The following is an 11,570-nucleotide window of genomic DNA, read 5'->3' as shown; positions in this document are numbered from 1 at the left end:
AAAGGTCTAGAATACACAAATTCCTAGAGACACAGACTATATTATGGTTGCCAGAGGCTGTCAGGAGAGGAGACTGGGAAGTGACTGCTCCTTGGCCTGAGGTTTTGTTGTGATGTGATGGAAATATACCAAAATTAGATAGTGGTGATTTTGCACAATCTTGTGAATACACTAAAACCCAGCAAATTTATACCTGAAAACAGTTAAATTTATACTATCTGAATTATATCTCAGTCAAAAAGAAAGACATCTATGATAATTTTTATAGTGGCATTACTTGTTATTGTTCTAACACAAAAGCAACCCAAATGTTTATTCATGGTGAAAGAATAAATAATTTGTCATACAGTCTCACAACAGAAGAATATGACGATGACAATCAGCACACTACTACTAAACTCAGTGGTATGAAATGAATCTCACTAAAATATGCTGAGTAAAAGTATGTGACACAAGAGGATTCATGCTTTATGAATCAATTTGAATAAAATTTAAGGTAATCAAGATTAAACTTTAGAGTTTGAAGTCAAGATAGAGTTTATATTTGAATAAGTGAGACAGACAAGTGATTGGGAGAGAGTTGGAGGGGTACAGGTAATGTTCTATTTCTTGACTTGAGTGGTAGTTACAAAAAATACACACTTTAAATCATTAAGTTACATGCTTAAAATTTCTGCAATTTTCTATTGTGGATATTACCTCTTTAACGTAAGTTCTACATAATTAAAATTACCTAAATGAATATCCCTCATCAATATGTTGATTTGCCCACCTTTTTTTTTTGCCTAAAGTTATTTAGTTTTGTGCTGCCATAGTGTATGCACTTCGTAAGCCAATACCCGATAAAAGATTCAGTAAGAAGCAGAGATTTTCTACTGAATACTCCTCTCTATCCCCTACTTCGTCCTTTTAAAGAGTTGAAACTTACTTTACTTTTTATTATGCAACAGAGTTTTTCCAAATGATCCTTCTAGAATAAGATCAGATATCCCACAAATAAATATACTCATCCTATATCCTAAAATATGAAAAAGTAGAAATGTGAAGAATGAGCTATTACTTAAAATAATGTATTTTTTTAAATATAAATATTTGAAGATGATCTTCCCCGGCTTCTCCAAGAGACTTACTCTTTTTCTCCCTGTAACACTTTCATATGTGATGTAATTTTGAAAAAAGGTATCATAGTTTTTGTAGGTTAACATCTTATAGGGAGACTTTCCTGTCCCTTGAGAGAAAGAAAAAAGAAAAATATTTCCATTTTGAAAAGAAGATTATTTACATATTTTGATTTGGCTCCCAAATTCTAGACTGTGTATATGAGCCCAAGTCCATGTTGGGCATCAATATTTAATCTAGTCTGGTTTGGATGGCTTCTGATATTAGCAAGTTCAGAAGCATAAGAATATCTAGATCTCGCCCAAACACCTGGTCTTTCCACGAGGGTCCCTAGAGAGAGGTATAAAAGAAACATTAGAACATTAGACTGATAGAAAAAAGAGTAGTTAGTTATATCCATATAAGTATTCAGTAAAATAAATTTTAGAGAATTAAAAAACATGGATAAAAACTGTGGCTTAGATCTTGAAACTTAAGAATGTTCTTCTGTCACTTCCTGAACTTAACTTGGAATGTCATGCTTTTATATTCACCTGTATAGTAAAAGAAACCTGAAAAAGACAGAACTTTTCAGGCCATATATTGGGTTAGCAGTGTAGTCACATGTATTGAGAAATAGAGAAGAGTAGGTGATTATGTGTAATAAGTTTTTCAACTGATAAATGAGGATTAATTAATGAGCCAGCTACTAAAAAAAAAAAAAAAAAAAAAAAAAAAAAAAAAAAAAAAGTTATGTTGCCTGCCTTGGGAATGGAGAAGTTTTATTTTGCTCATCTAATAAGTGCTATGCTAGCAAAGTAGAGAGAGAAATAGGATTACTGAGAGTTCAAAAGACTGTGCTTGAAAATAGATAAGCAACAGTCACTCAGATTAAAATTAAAGGAGAGTATTCCAGGCACTGGGAATAGTTTATCTGTAATAGATCATCTATTGTAGATTCTGGTGTGGGGGAAGATTCATTCTATAGCAATTCACACTTTTTTCAGCACTCGTGTCTTGATTTTTCCTTGAAAAACAACCTCTACCTTTCTTGGTCAAGGATATTTTTGCTCAATGTTTGAATATGTTACCTAATCCTAGTTAATCAGCAAGTCTCATTACCTTGGCTACAGTGATTGCTTAAGAAAAAGAATGTCACATAAACAGAACCAATAAAACTTACACTGAGAATTCTGAAACAAAAACCTATTCCTGGCTACCTATACCTATAAATACCTTTTTTTCTAGGAGGTAATTAAATGCTTTCACCATATATTTTTTCATAAATCAGTTGGAAGATTTGTTCCACCTGTACAATACACAGTCTTCTATCTGTTAAAAGGTTAAAGCTTTTAGTGAGGTAGGAAGTAGCCTGACAGTTTTAAAGGAGTTGAAACAAGACCAATTAATTTCCAGTATATTGACAAAGGGAAATAGTAGCACAAGAAAAGATTTAAAGAATACACAAGGACCAGAGAATGCAAGGCCTCCTAGGACACAGTAAAGATTTATACCCAATTTTAAGAGTAATGGAAGGCCATGAAAGGTTTTTAAGGAGAAGAATGATATGATCAAATTGGCATTTACCAATATCTTTTTAGTTAAAATCAAAATAAATATTAAAAATTGGAGTACCATATAACTGATGGCCTTTTGACAATTGCAATGTATACAATATAAATATCATTAGTATACAAACTATATATAAAATGTTAGTGACTAGAGTGGTGAATAATACTAGGTTTCTAATGTTTCCTATGGTAATTCAGTAAAATAATAATGTGTCAAAACAATCTAGTTATAATTCTAAGATTTGGCTTGCATTCAAATTGAGGCATGTCTTTGATTAACAAAGATTTGCTGGAACTACTATTATAAAGGCTTACTTTAACTTCAAGGAATTAATATTGGCTGCTACTAGCACATGTACGAAGATGAAATTAAATGTAAATCAAAATTGTGATGCCCTACAAGACCATTAGACATGGCTTCCTGAAATAAGAAAATTCTTCTGAAGATACTGATTGTAAAAACAAACAAAAAATGAAATATGACTGGTATTCACTGAATGCAAAAATAAAAACAATAATTATATCTGCCACTTCAGTGATACTGCCTTCGCAACTCAAATGTGCTATTAGTGTTTGACAAAACTTCAAAATAAGGATTTTTTAAATATATAAGATGATGTAAATATAAATGGGTTAATAAAATCTGATGAAATATCATTGTTCAAATTATGAATCTCTCTCAGAAGTTAAGGTGTTTTCTCTACTACAGTTAAGAACGCCACTAAGAAGATGCATTTCCTTCTTGTTTGGATGCAATTGTTTCATTCAGGGCAACTACAATTTAGTTCAGAGCATTCTGTGAACTCTAAAATATGACAAGACGATGAGACAAAACCAACACTGAATTATACACATTTCCTCTGGGAAAACCTGCAAAATACTCTGACTTTATCAAATTCAAATCCAAGTGTATGTGTAACTCGGACTTGAGTACACATACACTTGGGAGATATATATATGTCAAAAGTATACTGAGGGTATTTAATTTGTTCTACTTTTGAAAGTGTATAGTTTTTAAAATTATATTCTTCCTCTATTGTTTTATTATATCTATTTTTTAAATTATATTATGGGGCATATTTCCAAACGTACTATGAGTAAACCAATTCTAAGCACTTGACAGGTTAGTTGAATTTAACAATAAATTCATAAATGTCTTTAAAATAGTTAATTATTCCTCACTAAAACTTGATGTATATTAGTGTTTTGTTTTCAATTGTGAGCTCATAATTATGAGTAACTTAAAAAAGAAATACTAGTTCATAAAGAAATTGTCCTTGAAAAGCTGCAATACAAGTATCTTCACTAAAAAACACAAGCAATTTTCAGTTCACTCTTAAGATAACTGATCTTTGGAAAATCAGAAATACTTTATAATAAATAAAAATCATTTTCAAACATGCTTTCAACTCTGAAATATTATATTTTATTTGACATTTTCTCAGGGGATCTATAACAATATTGAGAACATGAAAATGACAATATGAAATCACTTTAAAATTTTTATTTTTACCAACTATAAATTCCTATTTGAAATTGAAAAGATTAAATGTTAAAATAATATATTTAGGTTGTACACATAAGCAGGCAATTACACAGCAGACGTGGCAATATGTGTGGAGAGACGGGTGAAAGTAGAAACAGTGGCTCAAGGCATATCTATGTACATTAGTTTTTACTGGAATGCTTATCAGAAAAGTTAACATTCTACTTATCTATTAAGGCACTTGGGCACAAAAGATTTAATACCCTTTAATGAATGAATCTGTATTTTCCACTAAGATAACTTGCTATTATCACGCACCAAAAAGAATTAGAATGAACAAAATTTAAATAAAATAAAGAAATCCATAGGATTGTATATTTTTATAAACTTAGTCACTTTTTTACAGTAAATGCTGAAAATAAGCAATTTCTACTAAGAAGGCAGATTATTGTGTAATTAAGCCACAGCTATAATTCATCTAGACATCTGATGTTATGTCCTATTAATTCCTTACATACATGACAGAACTCTGTTTCCTGATATTATCTTGAAAATATATGTAAGCATTATCAAATATGGTTCCAATATTTGAACAGTTTTACAGATTAGTTTTTCTGAATTAAGATGGAGACTAGATTATACAGAATAAGATGTCAAGGCCAGGCACACTTAATACACTTTCCAGTCTTCTTCTCTGGTAAAAACTTTTCAGCAGCTTTCTGCTTCTGATATATGTTTTGGTAAATACTCACCTAGTATAAGAATCTATGTGAAACTCATATGCCAACTCTAATTCATTGGCTCTCTGAATCAGGTATTTACCAAAACATATGTTATTAAAGATGGAAAAGCACATTTTTAAAAGATTTACTATAGGTTTTATATAAGATACTTTTTATGCACCAAAATTTTAGTTAAAAGCATGGAGAATATGAAATTCTGAAAGTCATAAACACAATACAGATAAATTGTGTGGGTGTATATATATTTGTGTGAATGAATATATTTAAAGTGTTCAAAATATTTTGAAGCATGACATCAAAGCCATTTAAGTAAAATACTGAAACTTTCCAGCTTAACATTTAATTTTGGAATAATCTTCAAAACTGTAAAGAAAATGAAATATCAGGTGAAAAAGTCTAAAATGTTGTAATATGCAAAGAAATCTAAAAATCCATGTAAAGAAAAAACACTCCAACAAGAAAATAAATTATGATCATGAGACATTAACTCATAAGTATGAAAATACAAATGGTCATTGAGTACACAAATGCTGTTTAACTTTTGTAATTTACAAAAGTGAAATAAAGCAATGATGAAATGGTTTGTTTTACATATCATGTTGAATTGACCAACAACTTTTTAAAAAAACCCTTGTTTCTTGGAGCATATGGAAATAGGCATTCTCCTACAATGACAATGGAAATGTCAGTGCCACAAGTATTCTGGACAGCATTTAAGCAATATTTATCAATATTACTTTTTAAAACTGAGTCTTTTTTAGTCATTAATTCCACTTCTAAACATTTTCTTAAGAAAACAGACATATTTGCATATACAAATTTGCAAGGATGTTAATCTCCAAGTCATTTATGATAGAGGAAGAAAGAAAAAAGGAAGAAATTATCTAGCAACATATAAGTTTATCAATAAGAAATTAGTTATATTTTGGTACAGTCATTGAACAAAACGTAAGTCACTCAGATTATAACACAAATGATTATTGTGAGCATAGAAGTTGACCATAGCATATTGTTTAATTAAGAAAACAATTTCAAACAACATTTGTAATATTATCCTAATTTTCGTAAATTACCTAGGTGTATGTATATATGTAGAGAGAGAAAAAAACAGAAAAATATGTAACAAATTATAATAGGGAATTGGTTTGCATAATACAATTATATGCAATCTTTTTATGGACTAAAATATTTTTATTTTAGAAAATGTGCAAAGAACATATGCATAATTTCTATAAAAATAAAAGGTAACAAATTTTTCTCATTCATAAACTGAGGTATTGCCAAAAAATATTTTAGTATTTATTTTATATTAGTAATATATGAAATAGAGGATGTGAACAATAGTTATAAGAAATAACTAAGCCAAGTAAAAATATGAAAACAGTAAAAGCAAAAGCACTTGCTTGCTATGTACCTTTGGTATGAATCAGAATTTGTAAAGCAATTATTTAAATGTAAATAAAAAACTCTTGCCAAGATTTCCAAATGGATTTGAAGCAGCACATATTAAAAGCCCACATAAAACAAACAAACAAACAAAAATCCTTTAGAAAGTATTTTAAAAAGCTGAGGAATATAGATGAAAGGCAGGAGAGAAAGGGAAATAGGGGAATGGTTCTAAACTAAAAATTGTGCTAGAAACAGAATAAGTGATGTAACTTCAATTTATCAGAAAATCGGTCAGTGACTTTCTGATCAATGAAGGCTAAAAGTGAACCTTAATGAGTTACATAGCTGCCATAGTCTAATAAAAGGAGATGTGAGTTTATAAAAATAGAGGAACTTACTTTTCTGAACCCTAAGAGAATATCACTACACAAAACGATATAAAACTGATTTTAAAAGTTTTTAAACAGAATTTCTACAATCTGTATATATGACTTTCATAATAATAGCATCTGGTAAAAATTTAAGGGAAAATATTAAGCCATATAGGTATGAAGAGATTTAAGACCATGCCAACTTTGGGTCACCTGAGTTGATACAGATATATAACTTAAGGAATGTAGAAGTTAAGGTTTTACAGTGCAAGTTACAATTTAGATTAACGAGAAAGTACCTGAATTATAGTAAACTAATGGAAAGAACAAAACAAATAAAGCCAGTTTTCAGGCAACATTAAAAACCTCCATCATCTTAATTTAAACCATCCGAAAAACAAGCATGTCAGGATACAAATTTAAAATAAATTCAACTATATCTGAGTACTTTAAGCATTTATTCAAAATGAAATTAGATCTTTAAATTTATACTATAAATTTCTAAAAGTCTGATTTCTCAAAACTTGGATGAAAAATTAGAAAATTTCTGTCAGTAAAAATACTTTGGAATCTTTAGGTGTAAGAACTATTTTGAGCATATTTTCATAGAAGAAATTAAAGCTAGCAATATTACTAAAATAATAAAATATGCAATAAATTCAAATAATTACCTTATTTCATTTGGTTCAAATGTAATAAAAATATATCTATTCATACTTATTGCTATGAACACATCAAAATAAGAAAAATATGCAATATTAAAATTAGAAAATGTGCCTCTGTAAAATGAACTAAGCTCCATTTATTTTTCCAAAAAAGAAATAAAATGGCTTTGTATAAAAAACGTTTTATCATAAAATTCACTAAACTAAGCACCCATCATGTGGAATATGAAATTTACTGAGGTCAATTCAGGCAGAGATCACTATCATTTCCCCAACTGCTGCAGAGGCTAACTGGGAAGGTATTTTTATCTTTCCTAATATCTCTGGGCCACGGCAATGCTAATAGGTTTGGAGCCCAAGATGCGGCCATTCATCTCAGTCATTGCTTTAGTACCATCCTCTGGAGAGGAGAAGCAGATAAAGCCAAACCCTTTGCTCTGGCCCTCTTGCTGCATTACCTTAACTCTGCTAATTGATCCAAATGAAGAAAATGCGTTTCGTAGTTTTTCATCATCAATGGTGTCATCAAGGTTCTTAACATAGAGCTTTACTCCCTGGCACCCATGAATTCGTTCCCTTCTCAGCTGCTCAAACATTTGCTTTAACTCAGCCTGTCGCTCTACTTTCTTTTGCGCCCGGCCTACAAAAATCAGCTGCCCATTTATGTCCCTTCCATTCATTTCTTCAACAGCTTTCTTGGCAGCCTCATGGCTATCGAAACTCACAAAGCCAAAGCCTTTGGATTTCCCACTGGAATCTGTCATCACCTTAACACTCAGAGTTTTGCCATATTTGCTGAAAACGTCCTTCAATCTCTCATCATCCATGTCACCTCCAAAGTTTTTGATGTAAATATTGGTGAATTCACTGGCTTTGCTTCTGAGTTCAGCTTCACGATCTTTTCGGTTTTTGAATCTGCCAACAAACACCTTGCAGCCCTTGAGTAGTTTTCCATTCATCTCTTCAATGGCCCTGTCTGCAGCACTCTGGTTCTGAAAGTGCACAAATGCATAGCCCTTGGAGCCTTGATCATCACTCATCACCTTGGAGGAAAGAATCTTTCCAAAACCTGAAAAATGTTCATAAAGGGTTTTGTTATCAATAGATTTGTCCAGATTCTTGATGAACACGTTCCCAATTCCAGATCTCCTCAAGTAGGCATCACGCTGAGACCACATGAGACGGATGGATTTGCCTTTTATGATGTCAAAGTTCATTGTGTCCAGCGCCTTCTGGGCATCAGCCAGCTGCAAGAAGTTCACGTAGGCATAGCCCAGAGAGCGGCGGGTGACCTGGTCCCTGCAGATGCGGATGGACAGCACGGGCCCCACAGCGCTGAACTTCCTGAACAGCAGGTCCTCGGTGACATCTGCATGCAAGTCACCCACATACAGGGAGGCCATGCGGTACTTGGCTGCTACACTCATCTCCTTGTCCTTGCCACTGCGAGCCTGTCCCCCTGAGCTCTTGGAGCAATCCCCGTGAGGGGTAGTAGGCCACAGCTTTGGCCCGGCTAAAGTGTGGAGGCCTCGGGATCACCACACAAAGACCAAGCAATGGAGTTCAGACACAGCTCCCCCAGCTCAGGCAACACCCTCATCCAAAGGTCCCCACGGCCACCAATCTGGCTACGAAGTGGCAACAGAGCTGTGAAATCGCAAAGAGAGGTTATTAGGACAAGACATTCTTTTCCCTCAGATTTGTGAGAAAACTTCAAGTGGCGGGCTGGCCCTCCATCTGAGCATTCTCCACAGACGCCCTAGCCGCTGGTTTCTGAATAAAAATAGGCCTCGCTCAGAGTGGTTTAAAGTTACAGCCGCTCGGGAAGAACTCCACAAGCGGAGGCGTCGGAGGCCCGGGCCGTGGAGTATGGGCAGCGAGGTTCTGCGCGGCAGAGACCCGAACCTGCCAGGTACCGGGTTCTGCAAGCGCCGCCGCCGAGGCGCTGCCGGGAGCGACGCGGACCAAGGGCGTCCTGAACACCTAGGGGGCCCCTCCGACCTCCCGACCCGCGCGGTGCCCGGAGAAAGGAGGCGTGGGGGAAGGGGAGGCTGACAGACCGACTGACTGACGGACACGGCAGAGCGGGGGGGCCAGGCGGGGGCTGGGGGCTCACCGGCGGTCTTCTGCGGGCGGGCGGGAAGCCCGGAACTCGCTCGCTGAACTTCCCGCGCACTGGCTGCCAAGTGAGATGTTTTCTTTTTAATATTTTTTTAAGAACGTTTTTCTTCCCCCCGCCCCTATTACACGTTTCCCACCCCCCTCAGATGGCTAAGCTGAGAAGCAGGAGGCGGTGACTGGGGTGGAGAAAGGCAGCCGAGGGGAGTGGCCCCAATAAACCCACCCGCCCGCAGGGCTTTGCATGGGTCTGAGTGAGAGCCTTTCCAAATGTGGATCAGGGCCTGTCACTTCCTGGCTTCAAACCCTCCAGTGGCTTCCTTTGACTTTTGGATAAGGTCCAACATCCGCACCTTGTTCTATGAAGTTCTGCAGGATTCCTGAAATGCTCCAGCCTCAACCGCTGCTTAGTTCCCCTTACGAAACTCCAAGACACACTAGCCTTTTTCAGAGCCAACTTTATAAAAATGTGTTCTTCAGAAATAAGTTAAAATGCTTTTTCCAAATAGATACTTTTTTTTTTCTAAACTCCTCTGACAATTTAGGTTTCCCTCTTAGAAACTCTAACACTACCCTGTACTTGCCTGGCCTTTGTCTAATTACAAAATATTGCATATTTTGTAACAATAGAAGCCATGTGCACTTTATTCTCAGGGACTTGCAGACAAGGGATGTGCAGTATTTATTGAACAAATCTTAGCCTCAGGTTAGCTTTCACATCTAGTTACGTGGAAGCAGTGGCACTTATCTTAGAGATATTTTAAGTGTGAAATGAGTTAATAGATTTGGAAATGGATAATAATATCAGATACATAAGTGGTTTCCAGTAACATTGATTTCATTTTCCTTAGCATTAAATAAAATTCCTTAGTACCATTCTAATGAATCCTTAAAATTTGAGTCATAATGAATCTTTGGGAGTCAATAAGTTACTGTCACCATAGCATGACCTTGATTCTTTTAAAGAGTCCCAGAACCTATGAAATTAACCTGTGGTCTCAGTTGTACTTACTTACAGAAACAAAAGCCAGGCAGGATGCCAGTAGCCACAAACAAGCCATGAGATAAAAACTCAGCTTGGCAGTGCTACCCAGACAGACCTGAATCCTCATTTCCTTATCATATTAAAATCTCTGCCCAGTGGGGAGAAATGCCCTTTGCTAGGCGCATATAGTAAGTGCCCAGTGCAAAAGAAAGCACAAGACTGCACACATTCTAGTTTTCTCTGGAAAGTCCCACCTCTTTCCAGGAATTTCCATCCTTAGTTTCCACCTCCATGCTCTAAGAGACCTTAAAAATCCCCCTTCTCCACACACCTGGGAAGAAGGTGAATGAGAAGCTCACCTTCTCTACTCTTTGAACAACAAAGTTTCTGCTCTGCTTAACAGAACCTCCTCTCTTTCTGTTGACTCAATGGCAACAGGCAGGTAAAGGACCCATTGGGGTAAAACAACCCCTCTTCAGGGCGGAATATTACCTGCAAATCTAAATTGGGTGGATCAGTTAATGTAAGGCAAATTTAGTACTTTTTCAACTTTACTGGACATAGGAAAAAACCAGTGATCTTGTTGAAAAAGCAGATTCTGATTCAGTAACTTGAGGTGGACCTGAGATTCAACTTTTCGAACAAGTTCCTTCCTGAGTGATGCAAATTCTGCTGGTCTCTGAACCACACTGAGTAGCAAGACTAAATGAATCCTCATTTAGCGGGATCTTTTCTAATGTAAGAACTGGAAAACTAAAAATATGTGTTTAACTTGCAGAAGACAATAATACTCTAGCAAAATTCATTCTTAGAAATTAATTAAATAAAACTGGAGCATGATTTTCACTGTGAAATCCAAATTGATTGTAATCTATCTAAAATTTCCTATGTGGGAGATGAGAAGATGCCACTCCAAACTACGAGAGATTACTGAGCTGTAGATAATTAAGAAGAAGCAGATGCAGGGAAGCTCATTGCTCTCCATCTACTTGCCTAAAATCACGACAAAGACTTATAAAGAAACATATTACCTTGCCCTCCCCGAAACCACTCACAAATGTTAACCACTGAAGACAACTTTGGACCTTATCAGCCTGGAGAAGGTACGAGAAGAATCCATATTCCCAAATTTTAACAAGATAAT

At 35.2% G+C, this 11,570-nt stretch overlaps 1 protein-coding gene across 2 annotated transcripts; it reads right to left on the bottom strand.

Annotated features, from left to right (window-relative positions):
• Nucleotides 1-4,072: 4,072 nt before the first annotated feature.
• PABPC4L (poly(A) binding protein cytoplasmic 4 like) lies at nt 4,073-9,511 on the bottom strand. 2 transcript variants are annotated; one of them, XM_026454112.1, is made up of 2 exons: nt 9,384-9,511; nt 4,073-8,970 (listed from the first exon to the last, which is right to left on the bottom strand). In XM_026454112.1, the coding sequence occupies exon 2, from the start codon at nt 8,748-8,750 to the stop codon at nt 7,638-7,640; it is 1,113 nt and encodes a 370-aa protein (XP_026309897.1). In that variant the 5' UTR covers nt 8,751-8,970; nt 9,384-9,511; the 3' UTR covers nt 4,073-7,637. The 2 variants fall into 2 exon arrangements, with proteins under 2 accessions (XP_026309897.1, XP_026309896.1); XM_026454111.1 differs by having other exon boundaries at nt 9,440-9,511.
• Nucleotides 9,512-11,570: the final 2,059 nt, after the last annotated feature.

This window comes from Piliocolobus tephrosceles, chromosome 3, assembly GCF_002776525.5.
Source record: "Piliocolobus tephrosceles isolate RC106 chromosome 3, ASM277652v3, whole genome shotgun sequence".
Lineage (NCBI taxonomy): Eukaryota > Metazoa > Chordata > Mammalia > Primates > Cercopithecidae > Piliocolobus > Piliocolobus tephrosceles.
Note: the sequence above shows the minus strand (reverse complement) of the source record. Positions and strands in the feature narration are given on the sequence as shown.